At 52.9% G+C, this 17,674-nt stretch overlaps 1 protein-coding gene across 2 annotated transcripts in view; it reads right to left on the bottom strand.

The window, feature by feature from the left end:
* ASTN2 (astrotactin 2) overlaps window positions 1-17,674 on the bottom strand; it is a 358,803-nt gene that overhangs the window by 260,361 nt on the left and 80,768 nt on the right. For both annotated transcript variants that reach the window (XM_075111901.1, XM_075111902.1), the window contains one exon: window positions 6,070-6,454. In XM_075111901.1, the coding sequence (XP_074968002.1) occupies window positions 6,070-6,454 (385 nt within the window). The remainder of the gene's footprint in view (window positions 1-6,069; window positions 6,455-17,674) is intronic.

The following is a 17,674-nucleotide window of genomic DNA, read 5'->3' on the forward strand; positions in this document are numbered from 1 at the left end:
CTTACATTAGAAGTTCTCAACATTTCCTTGTGCTGCCTGGCTTGGCTCCCCTCTCCAACCCACAGAGGACTGGACCATTAAGTGACATGACCAGGGTTAACCAAAGCAACCAGCGGCAGAGCGAAGCTGGTTCTACGTCTCCAGGTTCACTCCCGGTGCCAGACCATCTTTCGGGCATCCTCCAAAGCCTCTCGCTATCACTACAGAGAAAAGCATCCATGGATTAAGTAAGAGAAACTTCAGAGGTTTACCTAAGTTAACACAGCAGGTGAGAAGAAAGTCCAGGAGATATGAATTCAAGATGACTGTACAACCACACCTTTGATATGCCTACGGTATTAATCATCGGTATCATCGGTAATAAGTCCTGTCTCCTGTCTAGACTTGGAGGCCATACCGAGACTGCAGGGTCTGTGAAGCCAGCACAAAGGCCTGCTTGAAAAGTTCTTTTTTTTTTTTTTTTTTTTTAACATGAAAGAAACTGAGAAAATAAAGATGTGTCCTTTTTTGCAGGACTGGAATTGCAGATACTCGATTTTCAAGTCTAACATCTATTTTCTCCTCAGTTTTCACCAGGCAGAAGTTCTGCTTCCCACTGACCCTTACGAGATTTGGTTTGTCAAAATCTTCTGGTTGGGCAACTTGTGGGTAAGCTGGACCTTTACCTGCTTTCACTTACTAACTCCATCTCTGTGCACGCAACGTGTCCCTCCTGGGGTCGTAGCGGTGCTGCCTGCGATGGACTGGGGGCCAAAGCCCCTCAAACAGCACTTGATGGACAGAAGCAAAGTGCTCCTGCTGCTGTAGGATGAAACCGTGTCAGTGAAGATCAGAGCCAGGTATATTAAAAGATAAAAGCAACTTAGGAATTCCCAAAGGGCTGGAGCTTGAGGCCATCTGCTTGAGAAAGGCAGGAGAGCAGAAATCATCAGGAGCATAGAATGAAAACTACCCAGAGAAGTAAGGACCGAGGCAGTGAGGACAGGAACATCACCTGCATGAATTTACCGAAATCCTCTTAATCGCAGAGCACTGTGTACACACAGGGCCTGGGTTCGGACATGGGGGCCTCCCCAGCAAAGACAGGCCCCAGAATCCGCACCCCACACCAGCAGAACCCCCATGGCACCACACACACCCACGGGGCACGAAGCCCCTGGAGACTTTCTAATTTCTAGAGAGAACCCAAAACCACGAGGAGATGGCAGGGTCCCCTTTCCACACCAGAACAAAGGGATCCTTTTGGCTAATTAGGACTGTCTGGCTATTGCCTCCTTCCTCGCTCCATTTCATTTTATTATATTAATAAAAAAAAGACTACTTTTCTTTTCCAACTGCCTCGGATTTTTCTTCTAAATTCATCTGGGCTCTGTGCAATGTCACCAGGTCAGCTTGTGCTCCTGCTGCAATTCTAATTTTGTCAGCTTTCCATTTTCTAGGGAGTTGGGGGATTTTTCTTTCTTTCTTCCCTCTCCCCCCCAAGTCAAAAATTATTTTGCATAACAGTAATAATGTTAATGGCCTAGCACAGCGCATCCAGATTACAACTGCAGCTAGGGAGAAATAAACATCTCATCTTTGCCCTGCTGTTTATCTACCCACAGCAGAGCCTGGTATCAGGTCAGAACCTGTAATTTCATTAACTTTATCACTCAGACGCGCTTGTTGCTCGATGTCATTATTCAGCACATTGCTCCCATGCTTTGTTTGCGCTGGGCTTCACTTCAGATGCTCCGGCACCACGTGGGAGCAGCCCTCCCATCCGCATCGCTGCAGAGTGCTGCCCGAGACTTGGGAGGAAAGTTTGGCGCGCTGATCCATGCTCCGCTTGCCCGTGATTTGCAAAACACACATTTGTGCTGCTCGACCTCCTGGGCTGGGATTTCTCTCCCATTTTGCGCGGCTGTGCACAGCAAGTCATCCAGTGCAATTCCCTGCCTGGCCTGGTACATCCAGAAGCTCCATGAGGGGAATAAAAAAAACCCCACACTCTTCCTCATGGAAAGGGCAATGGAGCCCAACAGCCGCGCAGCACAGGGTGCATGAATCCCAAATGATGGGAAGTGCCCGCCTCTGGCACGACCTGGCACCTGCAAATCCATCGCTGCCCGGCACGTGGGGGAAAGCAAGCAGCGCAGGCAGGTGGAGGGTGAGCCAAAATGCTCCATCTTCATCGGATTCGCCATCCCTGGTAATTAATGCTGCGAAGTGACACTTGAAAGAGCCTCTAGTGACAGCGTCAGCGATGATACTGTTTGGAGCCTGCTGACAAGTCCCAGCTGATGCCTTATCACGACGCAGCTACACTGCAGGAGCAGCAAGGAGAGCTTTCCCCTTGCGTGCTGACGGAGCCCCCGGTACACGGGCACAGCTCCTCCCCTGGTCCCGGTGATCGCACCAAAACCTGGCAGCTCCAGCCAGGCAGCTGGGCACCAGGGGGAAGGCTGACCCTGTCCTCAAGCTAGGGCCGTGCTCCAGCTGCGTTTGCCTTCATTCATCCATCTTCAATCCACCTGCAAAACCATGCTCGAGCAGAACTCATTTCCAGCCCCTGGGGAGCTCCAGGTCCATGGCGTCTGCTCGCACCAACTGCAGAGTGTCCCCACCCCACCTGCCCCATCCCCAGGGAATCCCGGCTGCATCTGCTGCTTGCGGGCAGGGCAAAGCGCCCGTGTGTGCGGCACGTCCAACGCCTCCCGGACCGCCACGTTTCCAATGCGTGTGCAAACCAGGTCAGAGCGCAAAGCCCACGGCACGTATATTTATATTTCTAGTCTATAAATCCTATATCTGAACTACAGCCACCTCACCCTAGGTGATCCAGGCTCTGGCCAGCTTCAGCAGAGAACAGCAACGAGCACATACCGTAGCCTGACTCCTCGAGCAAAGCCGCATCCATCTGGGAAGAAACACAGAGTGAACTGGCACGGTTTGGAAGGATGAGATCAGGCGAGACACAAACCTGCCTTGACCCACGGTGCAAAGCCCGACAGCATCACGAGCTGAACTGGTGGGAGCACTTGTGAACATATCCCTCAGCCTGGGGTAGCCCTGGCCCTGCAGGCAGCTTCCAGCCCTGGCCTGGGGGGGGGTTTCAGTCAGCGTAAGAAGTTCTTTATTGCCAATTCCTGAAGCCCTCGGATAGTTTAATATTCTGCCCTAGATCTTGTTTACTATTATGTTTTGAAGAGGACTGAAATGCAGTTACTGCTGTCTTCCCCACTCATACAACTTTAAATAATTTATAGAAAAGCAAAACAAAGAGGAGAATATGAAAGAATAAAAAAAGGTAGCTCAGTTACGATATATGAAGGCTTTCATTTGTTCATTCTCACTGAAGCAGAGGGTTGGGGAACACCGTGGGCTGGTGACAGCCCACCGTACACAAAGGGGGATGCCAAAAGGGATGCTCAGATCAGCACTAGAGGATGGCAGATGGACTCCTGGGCACCTCCATGTTTGTTTGAGAAGAAACACAGCCTCAGCCACCACTTATGACTGTTGCGGGTGCAGGGATCTGCTTTCCAGACAGGATGCATCACCTGGGCTCTCCCGGGCTGCAGTGCTCAGAGCCGCATGTTCCTCCACAGAGCTGAGAAGAGTCCCTGTCCCCATCCCTGTCCCCCAGCCCTGCCACCACGGGTGCTCCCGCAGGGACCGCTTGGCCTTTATGGAAATCCCACACGCTCACGGGAGGAAGGGCAGGACAGTCCAGTATCACCCCAGGAGGCCCCTCCCTGCACAGAGGGAGCTGGAGCATCCCTTCCTCGCTCCTGCTGGAGTCACTCAGCAATTAGCACTAATGTACTTTGCTTTTGTTTATTCAAATGCATTTTACTGTGCATTGCAGGTGAACAACATTAAATGGCTTCTAATGACATTTCAATAAGCAGAAGTGGGTGTTGCAGCTTCTGAGATACTTTAAAAATGCAGACAACCAAGTGTGCATTAGCCTTGGGATCCCTGGGGAAAGAGCCGCTATTCTCCGTGCATGAGAAACATCCCCTCGAGTCACGCAGTTGTACCGCGCGGCCCACGTCCCTCCGTCGCTGCGCAGGCAGGGGGGCAGCACCCAGACCCTGCCTGGCCCTCTCGGCAACGGCTCTCCCAGTGCAGAGAGCACACGGTTCGGCAGCGTGAGTTTTGTTTTTAGTTAAGAGAACAACTAAACAGAGAGCAGCCAGCCTAGACTGCTTCGTTTAGGCTCTGGCACTGGCCGCCTCCTGGAGCTCCTGAGCGCCTTTCAGTAGTGCACTGAGACACCACCAGCACCCATCGCCCGCGGCTGGGTCTCTCCTCTCCCAGGAGAAGCCGCACAGGCTGATAGCAGGAAAGGCGCCTCCCCAGCTGCTCAGCCCGCAGGACCCGCTGCCAACCCTGCCTGCGCAGGCTTCCCTCTGCTCCCACACACCTGGTACACCCAGCAACGGGTGCCGTCGTGTACACTGTGACTGCAGAGGACTCTGCCTGTCCTGTTGTATCCAGCCTTTGGCTACTTGCTGTGCCAATGTTAGACTGCTTTCCCCAGAGGGACCCCACCACTACTATCTTTCTGAGCCGGGCAGAGCTTTGGAGAGGAGGAGCCCCAAAGGGACCTTAGCTCCTCCAAATCCCAGCCCAGCACCTTCAGGGAAGGCACAAAGCACCCGCAGCACCTCGCCTGCTCAGGAACAGCACCCCAGCCCAGCTCTCACTGTCCAGCTCCCTGCAGCTACTACCAGGGGATTTATACTTCATAACAGCAACATAAACCTATGTTATACCCTACAAGCACCATAGGGACAGGCAGGTCGTACAACAGCCAGCAGCCAGAACCCACACGTGAAACTGCACAGGCTTCTTTTTAATCTGACCCACAGATACTCTAAATACCCGCCATGCCATCTATAACAGGACCAAACACCACAGGTGGGAAACAGCTCACGTTCGGGGTCTGTGTCCATCCATCAGATCCACGTGGGTTCAGCTCTGCGGTTCTTGCCGCAATGAGAGTTTTCAGATCTGCCATTTCCAACTCCGCACAGAGCTCCTGTGTGCTTGCCTTCAATCTACAGCCCTGATGGCTTTGTTTGCAGATGACTACAGGATCGTTCATCTGATTGCTCAGAGAATAAAGCACCGGGGATATTTTGCTGCTTGTAGAAAACAGAGCTTTATGGAGCAGTTCTTGGAGGAGCACCAAGGTTCAGCAGGCTGGTGGTGCCCTGGCGCACCAACACGTTCGCTCGCTAGAACTGATGCTCTACTCGACAGCAATGAAATGAACATTTCTGCCACCTAGAGAGCAAAGACTGGCCTGATTGATGGCCATGTGCACTCACCCACAGCCACAAGTCAGGATGAATCCCAGCATTCCCATCCTGTTGAGGAGACAGGAGCTCCAGTGCTTCTGGAGCAGCGGGAAGGTCTCCTCCCTGCTGTCCCGTGCAAGGCGCTGCACAAGCCCGTGGCAAAAAACCAGCTCCCCTCCCTGGGACAATGCCAGATCTGCTCCCTCCAGCCAGGCATCCCCAACCCACCAGGCGTTCAACAGCAGACTCTGCCATTGCAAGGACGAGATCCACCACCAAGCCCGAAGGCAGAGCCATCGGCTTCCCATCCCACCACGCCAGGCAGGCTCACGCTGGAAACAGGAGACTGGTTTTGGAAGAGAACACTGATGAAGGAGCCAGGTCAAATCCTATGAACCCACCCCTCTGTGGAGCACCCAAGCACACAGCTCACGTGCCCCTATGGCACTTAAACCACCAGCATAGCACAGTCAGGGAGCGCTGCGAGACCAGGGGACCTGGTCCTCAGGGCTGACAGTGACAGCTGAGTGCCAACAGCTACTGTGCCTCAGTTTCCCTAGCACCATTCAAAGGTGATTCCCCTCTCGGGAAGGGCAGCTTCAGCACATGGTCTGCAAACCACCTTGTAGATGACACCTGAGGACCAAAGCCTAGAGAGCCAAGCACTAGCCACAGGGGCTATGCATGGATGAGCCACCCTCTTCAGGGCAACCGCGCATCACAGACACCCCGGTGAAGGACAGGGAGAGGGAAAAGAGGAGAGAGAAGAGCCACGAACCTTTCTTCTCGTAGTCAGGCTTCTCCTCCCCACCCCGGCCCAGGCTCTCCAGCGTCTGCGTCACCTGGCTGCCAAACTCATCCTCCCTGGTGCTGGGCTCTGCCCTCCGCGGCATCTCCTCCTCCTCCTCGTCCTCGTAGTCATCCAGGATGGGGGTCTCGCGGATAGGCACCCCGATGACTGAGTTGTGGGCCTGGAGGCGCGAGTTGCGGAAGCTCTCGCGGGCCTGGGGGCCCAGCAGCACTGAGGGGATGTAGTGGATCTCGTGGGTGGCTTCCGTGCTGGCGCTCTTCTGGGGGATGCGGCGGCGCTTGTGCCAGCGCCGCTGGGCGTACAGAGCCACTGTGAAGACCAAGAGGAGCAGGAGCAGCGCGATCAGCCCACCCTGCAGGAGAGCAAAGGGCACGGGTCAGGAGATGCACGGGTCACAGGGATGGGTCAGGAGACACTGCGGCCAGCATCTGTAGACCCTCTCCCTCTTCCACCCCCAGAGCACCCTTTCATCAGTGCTCCACGAACCGCACACCGGTGGGTTCACGGAGCTGCCACCTCTGCAGCAGGATATCACAGGCAGGAGCAGTAGGATGCTGGAGGTGGCCTTTGGCCGGGGACAGCACAGTGACAGCCCCAGCTCAGCTCTGCCCAAGTTATTCTGCCCACCCTCCTGGTGACTTTGTTCTTACCACGCACCCTTGGGTCCCCCCCAAGCCCCCCGACATGCCCAGGGGCTGAGGCGGGCAAGCTCCCCCTCCCACCCTGCACGGGGAGATGGGAAAGGAGGCAATCGCATCCCACCACTGAGGAGAAAGAAACCTCATTAAAACCACCCAGCCACTGACACTGGAGCAGTAAAGCCTCAGCAGAGACACACAACATTTCACATAAATGATGGTGCAACAAATTGCACCATGCAACTGCCGCTCCCCAGGGCACTGTTACCCCAGCTCCATCATTTCTGGTTGTGACTTGCCTATGGTTTCAGCGAGACTTCAGGTGCAGACCAGGGGGCACAGCACAACATTTTCCAGACCAAAACCTTCTCTGCAAAGCTCTCCTCTTCCCCCACCTCCAAATTTTATTTACCACAGCTCCCAACCACCATACCATAAAAAAAAAAAAAAAAAGCCACACAAAACACCACACCAAACTTTACCAAAAAAAATAAACTTCCTAAGTATCCATATGTCCGTGGAAGTGGCATCTCCTCCCAAGGGAGCTGGGCTAGGAAGCACTGAAGTGAGCGCCAGCCCTGCTCCTGGCTGCTCTGGAGGTTACAGGCGCTCAGCCCTGTGCAGGCAGGAGCTGTGCATGTGCCAGCTTCCACCCTCTTAATCTCCGCAGTGTTGGAGAAATTTTATCCCGTGGCAGATGAGCGAAGCAGGGCATGTAAATCCGGAGCGGCGTGAGCAATGGGGGCTTTGCAGCACGACGTGGAACAGCCAAGGCAGGGCCGGCATTTCTTTGGCACAGGGGATGCCACAGCCCAGAACTTTACCGAGCGTGCAAAAACAAAGCGGAGACATTCAAATATTTCATCTGCATTCGATACAAAGCTCCATGCGGTACCCAGAGCGCGGCTCCGACTCATAAACAGGATCAGCTATAAAGAGGCAGCACTGAAAATTGCAGCTCACAGGATGAGTTAGCTGGGGGAGAGGCCTCAGGAGCAGGAGCAGAGGAGAGATGCTTCCCTGGCCCACTCTGGCACCACAATGCGCTGCAGAGAGGAGCCCAGCCTCGTGTCTCTCCCCTCCACCTCTCCCCCCAAACTGGCAGTAATGGGAGAAGGGCTCAGGGATTTGGGAGGATATTGCTCAGCTTGACTTCCCCAATGTAGGTGACATGCACCATCAAGGAAGGCGGTTTGGTTTAGCATCCAGGAGATGCTCGGGGATCTCCGTGTGGGAGAAGGGCAGGGCTTGCTGATCCAACCGGGTTCATGCCCCGCAGTACCTGAAGCACCAGTGGGATGAGAACCCTACCTGGCCTTCCACACTCAGAACAATGCGGACATGACTACTGGGAACAGCCTCCTCCAAGGCTGCACCGCCAAGCCCCCGAGCCGCCCAGCTGGACGTCGCTTGTGCCTGGGTGCTCTCTGCAACTGCAAAGCGGGTGCAGAGAAGAGCACCCCACACCCACAGGGACGCGGGCACGCTTCCTCCCTGGAAAAACACAACTGGAGACAACCCAGATGTTCAGAAAAGGCTGGGGTGACTAAGAAAGCCCTGCCCAAGCAGCAGCTTTGCCAGCTGGACCCAGGAAAGGTGTCCGGGCACCCATGGCAGTGCTGGGGCCGTGCATCTGCCTGGCTGGGCTCACCTTGAGCCTGCCCCCAGGAAATGCCTTGGAACAGATCAACCTGCCAGCATATTAATTTAAAGATATCTCTGCTTAGGAGAAATTACAAAATGGTGTAAAGGCACAGAGGTTATTAGCGTGCTGTTCCCCCCGCCCTGGATTGGGACCTACAGCGTCGGCTCAAGGAAGCCAAGGGCTCCCAGCCCAGCCTGGCCGCGGCTCCCGCATCCTTTGGGGGTGAGCCGGAGATCTCTGCTCTGCCAGCCACCGAGACAACAGCCCCCCCTCTGCCTGGGAAAGGCTGGGGGTGCCTGTGCCAGCCCCTCAGGTGAACACTCACAGGCTCACAGCAGGCGGCTCAGTTTCAATGTGCTCCTTTCGTCCCTGACCCCGGGCCAGCAGCTGCTTATTTAATCGTGGTACGCATGCCGGGGGAGCTTTCTGGGGGGGAAAGGAGGGTAAAAAAAAAAAAAAGACAAACTTAGGAGGCATTCAAGCCAGCCTCATTTTAATCTATTTTTCATGTTAAATTATCCAACTGAGGGAGCGGGAGAGAGAAAGGGGAAGGAAGGGATAATATGAGAAATGTTTTATTTGACAATGTGTCATTCGGAAACTGATTATTTCTGTCTCGGAGCTTTTTAATATTCCCAAACAATGGCCGAGCCGCACGGGGATTTGGTATTCTAAGGCTGGATTTATAATACTCTGTTCTGCAGTGATAAGAACACGGGCCTTTAATCCTCTGAGCTGTGAACATGCATATTCTCCCACGTAATGTCCTTCCCGTCGTGCTCCCATGTGCCCCGTGCTGGCCAAGCGGGAGCTGCTGGGCACCGGAGGGTTGCTGAGACCTACAGGAGAGGAGGAGGGATGGGAGGAGGAGGAGGATGGGGAAGAGGAGGGCTGGCGGGGACAACCCAAGTGTGTGCAGAACTGCAGGGCTCGTGGCACGGGAGCAAAGCTCAGCTGAAGCTGGAAAGCAGCAAGGCTGGGACTTACTTGAAGCACTGAAGGAAAACTGATGGAAGAGGCCACCTCAAAGCCCAAGAGATTGGATGCTCATATAAATTATGAAGGCTGCCAAGCTGCCGACCTGGAGGATGATCACTGCTTGGGCATCCGTCCGAGCTGCTGAACAATTTCTGAGCAGCAAGAGGATGCATGTGCTGCTTCGAACACAAGCCACCACCCTTCTCTGCCAAAGCAGTGAAAGATGAGGGGGGAGTCCTGCTCCTCTGGGGTCTGGATAAACTCTTTCTTGCAACAGGTTCTGCCCTTTCCCAACTCTGCCTGGGCTCCTCGGTCAGCTCTGCTCCCCGTAGCGGGGCGGACTTGGCGTGGCTCCCCACAGGGGCCCTCCAGCCCTGCAGCTTTGCAGCCAAACACAGCACAACCGCAGCGATGCAGCCCAGCCGTCAGGAAAGCAAGCCCTGAGGGTCTGCCAGCCGCCACGCCAAACAGGGCTGCAGCCACAGAAGGTCCCAGGCTGGAGGAGAACATGGTTTGGGCTGAGCAGACCTGTTACAGCACAGCATCCCTTCTGTGGGACAAAGCAAAATCAGTGCAAATCAACGCGGCATTCGGCCTGGTGCTGACCAGAACCCCTTCTGCTGCTTCCTCTGAACGCTGACACAGAGCTTTGCTCTAGGGAGGATATAATATCCTTTTTTTTTTTTTTCTCCTAACTTTTAAGCCACTATTCTCCCACACGACATCCAGAACCGATTATTGTCCCACATTGTGCTGACAACGAGCCCCATCGCGAATCACCTGCTGCTGAGTGAAACGGGGCTCTCGCAGCCCGGGGCTGTCACTCCAAGGACAGTCCCCCGGGACAGTCGGGCTCTGCCCAGCACAAACCCTGCACAAAGACCCCCCCACCCCACCCTGCAGCTTCAGAGAGCTGGGGCGAGCAGGACCCTGATGCCAGAGCATCACATTGCCCTGCGCAGTCCCCGCAGGCGACCCACAGTAAGCAAACAGGTATCAGCAATAACCACACAATCCTCAGAGCTCTTCACACTGTGTACTTTTTCCTTTCTTTCCTTTCTGGCCATGAAGGTAATTAAACACTAGAACAGTTTACCGAGGGTTGTAGTGGATTATCCATCACTGTCAATTTTTTTTTTTTAGATCAAGCCTAGAAGCTTTTAGAAAAGTTTTGCTTTATTTCAAATAAGAAATAAAGGCTTCAGGGAATTCTTGTGCCCTGTGCAGCAGTGAAGGGCAGAGCAGATGACCCCACAGTCCCTTCTAGTCTTCCAGTCCCCCAATTTTGTCCTCCCCATGTTTCTTCATGAGTCACAGCATTCAGCTCTAGAGCATCTTACCTCTCAAACATTTCCTCTCCTCCCAGGTCAACAGCGCCACCGGACCATGGACACAGGCGGGCAGGTAAGGCACATCCACCTAACACAGAGCTAACGGGGATCGCCACCAGCAAGGGCCAAACCTTGGACCTCCGCAGCTTGGCACACAAACCTCTGCCGGCCCGGCCCTGCCATTGCCAAGGACTCTAATAAAGCAGTGCTCAATGAGCAGGTGTAGCAAACATTTGCATTAGGTTTTAGCGATGCTGTAATTTGAGCTAACTGATTTCTAATTAATTTAACTAAAAGCAATGGCGAACAACAGCAGTGAGACCCTATAAATGCTGCTTCACCAGGAGGAGGCTTGCTCCCAGGCACAGATCCACCACGGCCATGTCCCACAGTGAACCACAACCAGAGCTGGGATTATCCACGTTAGCCAAAGTAACAGTGGCTGTTAATCGGCAATCAGTCCTCTCGGCCAAACCCTCTGCTGCAGCCAAACTCAGAGAGGACACCCATCGGTGGCCACGCTGGCTGGGAGCAGCCCCAGGTCTGTCCATCCTCTCCCTCCCAGCTCCACTAGCAGGTCCCTTTGCAAGGCCAGACCCCGCACCAGGACCCCCACACCTGTACCCCGACCAAGCTATGCTCAGGACAACTTTGGAAGAAAAATACCCCATTTAACACGCTGGGTTGCATGGTATCTGCATCTTCCCTTTCCAGATCAAGCCTCCGCACCACACCAGCTTCTCCCTAGGACTCCTTTACCTTATTGCTCTTACTCTCGTTGCTGCACCTCTCAATTTAAATATTTCTTCTGCAAATCTTGATTAACATGCTGTTTGCACCTTCTTTCACATCATTAACTATGAAAAATAAGGCTGATCTCTGCAGACATCTCTTGGAGTCCTCCCTCTCCCGCACACTGCCGTTTATCATGACCTCCTCTGCACCCTGCCACTTCCTCACCCTCCTGGGGTGTAGGCCATACTCAGACAGTACTCAATCCCTCTGACTTTAAAGAAACAGCAGGGCAGTGGAAAGGATGGTATTCAGTGTGCTCTTCCCTAGTGTGGGGATACACCAGCCTCCAGCTGTGAACCCCGTAATGGGGGAGTTTTGGCTGTTTCCTCCAGAATCAAGGTTTCTGCAGCCACAGCACCTCTGTCTGCCTCTCGGTCCTCCCCCTCTCATGTCCATACACACTGGCCCATCACAACCAAGTCTAAAAAGGTAGAAAAGGTCTCAGAAATACAGACATCTCTTCAACTTTGTGATAAGAGGAGATAAGCAGAAGAAAGAGGCCCCAGATCACCCCATCCACTAATGCACACCATAGAGGAGGGCAGGGAAGGGTTATCGGAGCCAACCAAAAGCATGCAAGGGGGGAAAGGACAGGAGAGAAACAGGGCTTCGGGAAACAGGCTTTGCAAGAAGCAGCCACATCTGCTACAAGAGGAAAGCAGGGCTCACAGATAGAAATGGAGCAGCAGCACCTGAAGTTCGGGAAGGCGCCGGATCCCGTCTCAGGAGATGCTCCCACAGACACGGACCTGCCCAAGCCTGCTTGGTCCTCACACAGCTTCTGCCAGCTGAAGGGATGTGACAGCGTACACCAAGGACAGAAGTATGCTTACTCTCTTCCTGCATCCATGGCGGATGGTGCGAGAAGTCAGTCACCGCTTGACATGCGATGAGAACGTGCACAACTGTAAGAAGCATGATGCTCCTGGGAGAGCTGGGACACCTCCGTCACTGCAGGTTACCTGCCCGAATTGTGGAGCAGTGCTGGCACGCCTCCGGGGTGCGGGGTCCTGCTGAGTCCCTTCTGCTCCAGTTACCCACCCCATCCATGAATCAGAACCACCCTCTGACAGCACGAACCCCCACGTGCCGCGGGGGTCAGTAAATGAGCCCACGGGCAGGTGAGCATCAGGCAGGGAAACTGAGGAAGAGCATGACAAGATGACCAAGGACAGACAGCAAGCCAGCATGAAGGCTAGTGAGGAAGAGATAAAGATCAGGAATAAAAAAAAAAAAAATACTCCAAAAAGATCTGGATCCAGTCCCGAGCTCAAAACAACTCAACCTCACCTCTCCATAAAAGACAGCAATGACACAAGGCAAATCTACTAAAAAATATAGCATTTTCTCCCTGTATGCTTCAAATCCCCATTCGAGCACCGCTTCACCAAGGTGCTTAACCACACGCTTAACTTTAAATATGTGTTTAATACCCATTACAGTCCATGAGACTAAAGCACACGCCTCAGCGCTTTGCTGAGCAGGGATGGCTGCTTGAATTGTGGCCCGAAGAGAACTGCATTATGTCTTTTTTCCTCCCCTCTTTCCACGCTCTTACAACTTCACCAAGCTCCAGCGATGATGAGGCACTGCATTGTTATCACAGCTGTGCCACCCAACCCTGCCCAGAGTCGACAGCACCTACGAACCACCCTCTCCGAAAGGGCTTAAACTGGTGCAAGGGAGTGCAGGATCTGGCCCAGGGGTTTAAAAGGAAGGGTTCCCGTAGGATCGCTCCATCAGGCCTGTGCAGATCCGTCATACGCGGCCGCTCTGCTTGCCATTCCGTACATACACGCACATTGGGCATAAATTTAATAGCATATACAGTCCTGCAAAGCATAACACATGCACAAGAGATTAGAGTTACAGTTGCTGTGGGAACCATAACTTTAAAATCTCCGACTCTTCTGCGTTAAAAAAAAATAACGAGTCAGACAAAAAGTCACATTTCCATATAATTTTATTTTTTTTAAAAAGCCACGCTGAATTTTGTTTTGCTGTTTCATCCAGGAACGGAAACAAAAAGGAGGAGTGAACCTGCCAATCGGCCTTTCTGCACCGTTCAGACATGCAATGTGATGTTCTAGTAAATGTTTATTTGAATGGTCTCCCAGGTACCGGCTAGATGCAAGCACCAAAATAGACAAACCTCAATCACACCGAACATGCCTGCATATCCCAAGCTGCACATCTTGCTAGGATTGCAATTCAAAATGACTCCTAATCCATTTTTATGATGCAAAACAAAATTAAAAAAAAAGAAAAAAGGGCATTTATTTGCAGTGAACTGAAAGGGGAGGGCTGGAGGTGATTTTTATTAAGCACCTGATTGCTAGCTCTTTTTAAAACCAGAGCACAGATTGCATAAATTGTGATTTTAATGCGCGGTAAATGGCTCACCTAAATCGGCTGACCTGCTAACCTGGAGCTTGCCCTCAGAGAGGAGAGATTTTAAAATGCATAAGGTCTCGTGCGTTCGTGCTCATGTTTCCCTAATGTGGGCAGGCTGGCTGAGTACAAAGCTGAGACAAATACAAAAGGGTTTTTTTCCCCCCTCCAAGGAGTTTCAGCTACAGAGCCCCATCCTTCCCCGCCGTCAAGCCTGCTAGAGACACCTCCACATGTTCCTCCTGCTTGGCTCATTTATACCCAGTACCTGAATTGCATTTTAGCCATGCTCCAAAGGGGAGGAAAAATCCACTTGCGTTAAGAAAAAACAACCACCTTGTTTTTAAATACAAAAAGTCACCACAGCCACGGGAAGCCTCTCCCCGACACACGGGGGTCTCGCGAGCACGGGCTGCCACGCATCGCAGGTTGAGCACGCCCAGGGTGGTGCCAATACACAAAGCACCTTCCAATTGAGCATGGGGTAAAGGCAAGTCCCTCAAAACCGGCAAGTGCAGAGCCACCACCCATACAATGCCCCTCTCGAAGCACCTTCAGGCCAGAGGCCAAAGCCCGACCGCCCGCGGGGACCCGGCTCAGGCGAGGAACACGCCAACAGCTGGCGGAGCTGCCCGGCGGCTGCATCCCAGCAAAGGCAGCCTCTGCCAGGGGAAGGGCAAATGGGAATCCACCCAATATCAAGGAGGACCAAGGAGACTGCCTGTGGCCCTAATACCTTCTCACACGAAAGAGAAGAGCAATGAAGCCCTCCAAGGCTCAGTTTCAGCTTGGTTTCACCAAAATCAACAGTAACAGCAGATTGACCATTCCTGCTTTGCCTAACATTAGCGAGGACCACATCCCTGCCCCACTTCTCCCTCCAGAGCTTCCCATCTGAGCGCAGAGATGGTCATTTGGGGGATCCTCTTAATGAGACCCCTCCAACAGACCTGCAGATTAGGGCCTTGCACCTGCGCACCCCCGGGCGGGAACAGCCAGTCCCACAGGAGCCCAAACCCGCCTTGCTCTGCACTTCGCTCCTCCCGTTTCAGGGACGGATGGTGCTGCCTACAGGAACGTCACATGGAGTTCTTCCAGACTTTCCTGACCTGAGCTGCGGACTCAGCCCTGCCCGCGCAGGCGTCCCATCCAAGGGCAGAGCATCCAGCGCAACACGCTCGGCTGTGCTGGCCAAGTCGCACCGCTCTGCTTTTCTGCAGTCACTTTTAATCACAGCCATGCTTCGCCCACTGCCCAGTGGAGGCCACAAACTCCTCCCCAGCTTCTGCCTGAGCTGGTGCCTTCTACTCCAGAAAAAAATGCAGAATATTCATTTTAGCATCTGATGGAGAAGCCAACCTGCTGCTCAGCTGGCCCCAACAACAGAGCAGCACTGGTATTAGTCACAGGAAAAGGTGCATCAAGGTGGCACGATGAAGGAGGGATGCAGTTAAAGCTGCTAATTCAAAATAAAAAAAAAAAAAGGATAAAACCCAGAAGCTGCACATCTTTTTGGAGCCTTTGCCTCAGGCTGATTTCAGACCCACCTGAGCGGCCACCCACAAACCTCAGCATCTCCAGCGCTCAGTGCCCCCCACAAAACGCGGTGCACGTCCTGCCTTTGCTCCTGCCCCGTGTTTATCTGCTTTGTTCGGACAGCAAGCGCTCAGGAGCATCTCCCAGAGCACGTGCACGCAGCTTATCCCTGCGGCTCCCGGGCGTCAGCCGGGGCCTCCAGGAGCCACCACAGACTCGAGTGACAGTTACCACGGGGCCCCCCGAAATCACAGCCACTGCAGGGCGTACCCCTTCCAAAGGTTTAACAAATGCTAAAGCGAGGTCTCAAATTACTAGGGTTATTACAATACCTACCAGCAGAGTGTTCGCTAGCAAACGATGAAATATAATTAAAAGAAAAGAACACTTGTCAGATAAATGAGTAACATGTACTGCTGTTGCAAAAGTACCTTTCTTGGTTTTTTTAGTAATTGTTTATCCGCTTCCCCACTAATTTACAAAAAATGCAGTTAATTCTCAGTGGATCTCACAACCATTAGTGCGAATTAATGCTGTTCCCACTGTATATTCTGCATGTATTAAAAAAAAATTAATCTAATAAGAGATGCACATCTCTGGATGAGGGAACACGAACACAATTCACATTGTGCCTCCAGCTTCCAAGCACTGCTGAGTGACGTGGTACAACATCCTTTCTGCTTAATTACCCAGCCAGCTTCTGGGGGCTGCCAGATCTTGGACAGTTGTCCAGAAAAGGTGGCAAAACAGAGAAAAATTCACCACGGCATTAAGGAACAGGGACTTCTTAGAGTAACCCAACACTTCCAAGCCCCACCGATGGGCCAGGTGGTCTCTGCATTGGTGTGTACTGCCGCTCTCCTGCATACACAGGGTGGAGCGAAGGCAGGTAACAAGACTGGAAAAGGAGTTTAGAGTTTATTTATGGGCATCTCAGAACAATTTACGGAGCAAGCAGCTGATGGGAAGGTGCTGTTGTGCACACAGGAAAGGAGGGAAAGAGCTCTTTTTGTTGGCAGTGGGGTTTTTTTTAAAGGTCTATTACAGAGCCCAGAGCTGGCAGCTGCTCTGAGAACGATCCAGCTTTTTGCGTAAAAAAAAACCTGCCTTACCATATTTAAAGTGCAAATATGTCAGCATAATGAACATCCTTCTGAAAAGCAGCAACACAAACCGCTGCTTTCCGGGGGAGAGGGAGGGTATACAAACACAATAAGCGACAAAAGCTGCTCGCATGTGCCTGCGCAGCGTTTGGCATCGTTGCAGTCCCGGCGTTGTAACTCACACCGCAGGAGATACACGCCACAGCCCCCCCTGCCCTGGAGAAGAGCCTCCGCTGGTTCCTGGTTTCCTGGGGCGTTGCACACCAGGAAAAGAAGGAGTTAATCAGTTTGCACACATGCAATTTGACAAAAGCACCGACCCCTCCCCACCCCGTGCACCACAGAGCAGGCAGATCTGAAACTTTCATTTAAAGAAAGGATCAAAAAAGCTCAGCAAGTCCACCAACCTTCTCCTTTCCAAAAAACACCACAGCTATTCCCATCGGGTTGTTAAGAGCCCAGTTAAGTACAGCACTTAACCATACCCTTAACTCCCATTAACTTCACCAGGACTTTGCACGTACATAGAATTTATCAGGTGTTTAGAGGCTTTTTTGTCTTCTTGCCCAAGAATGAAGAGATCCCTTTACCCAGCCCTCAGAGTGATGCCTCCAGATCACCTCGAGGTTTCCCACGGTGGAAAAGGAAACCCACTGGGACAGGGGTTTACTTGCCGTACAGCTCCCACACTCCCTGCTTATGCACCCATGGGCCCACGGAAACCTTTTCATTCCATGGCATGTCAGACCATGCTAAGCCATCTCACCAAAACCCAGCTAGTCGCTTGCCCAGCCCCCTCTCGCTGTATTGATCGAAATCCAGTAACATAACAGGACAGGAACGTGCCAGCTTTATTTTGCTCGTTTGTTTTCAAGTGTGCTTTGAAGGGGATTAGGCCAGCGATTTCCTTGCCGGGGGGGCAGAGCTGCAAATGGGGAGCACAGGGCATCTCGCTGCTGGGCTGGGGAAGAAGCTGAGTTTGCAAATGCCATGGGGCCCTTCGCATCCCCGGGGTGCAGCCGGAGCAGCTTCAGCTCTGGAGAGCTCTGCACACCAAGGGGAAAGCCCCCATCCCAATGCACTTGCGGCTCAAGGCACCTGCAATTCCAGTCTTTTGTTCTGTATGGATACAGGACGCCACAGAGAATCATAGAA

The sequence above is a fragment of the Phalacrocorax aristotelis genome, chromosome 17 (assembly GCF_949628215.1).
Source record: "Phalacrocorax aristotelis chromosome 17, bGulAri2.1, whole genome shotgun sequence".
Lineage (NCBI taxonomy): Eukaryota > Metazoa > Chordata > Aves > Suliformes > Phalacrocoracidae > Phalacrocorax > Phalacrocorax aristotelis.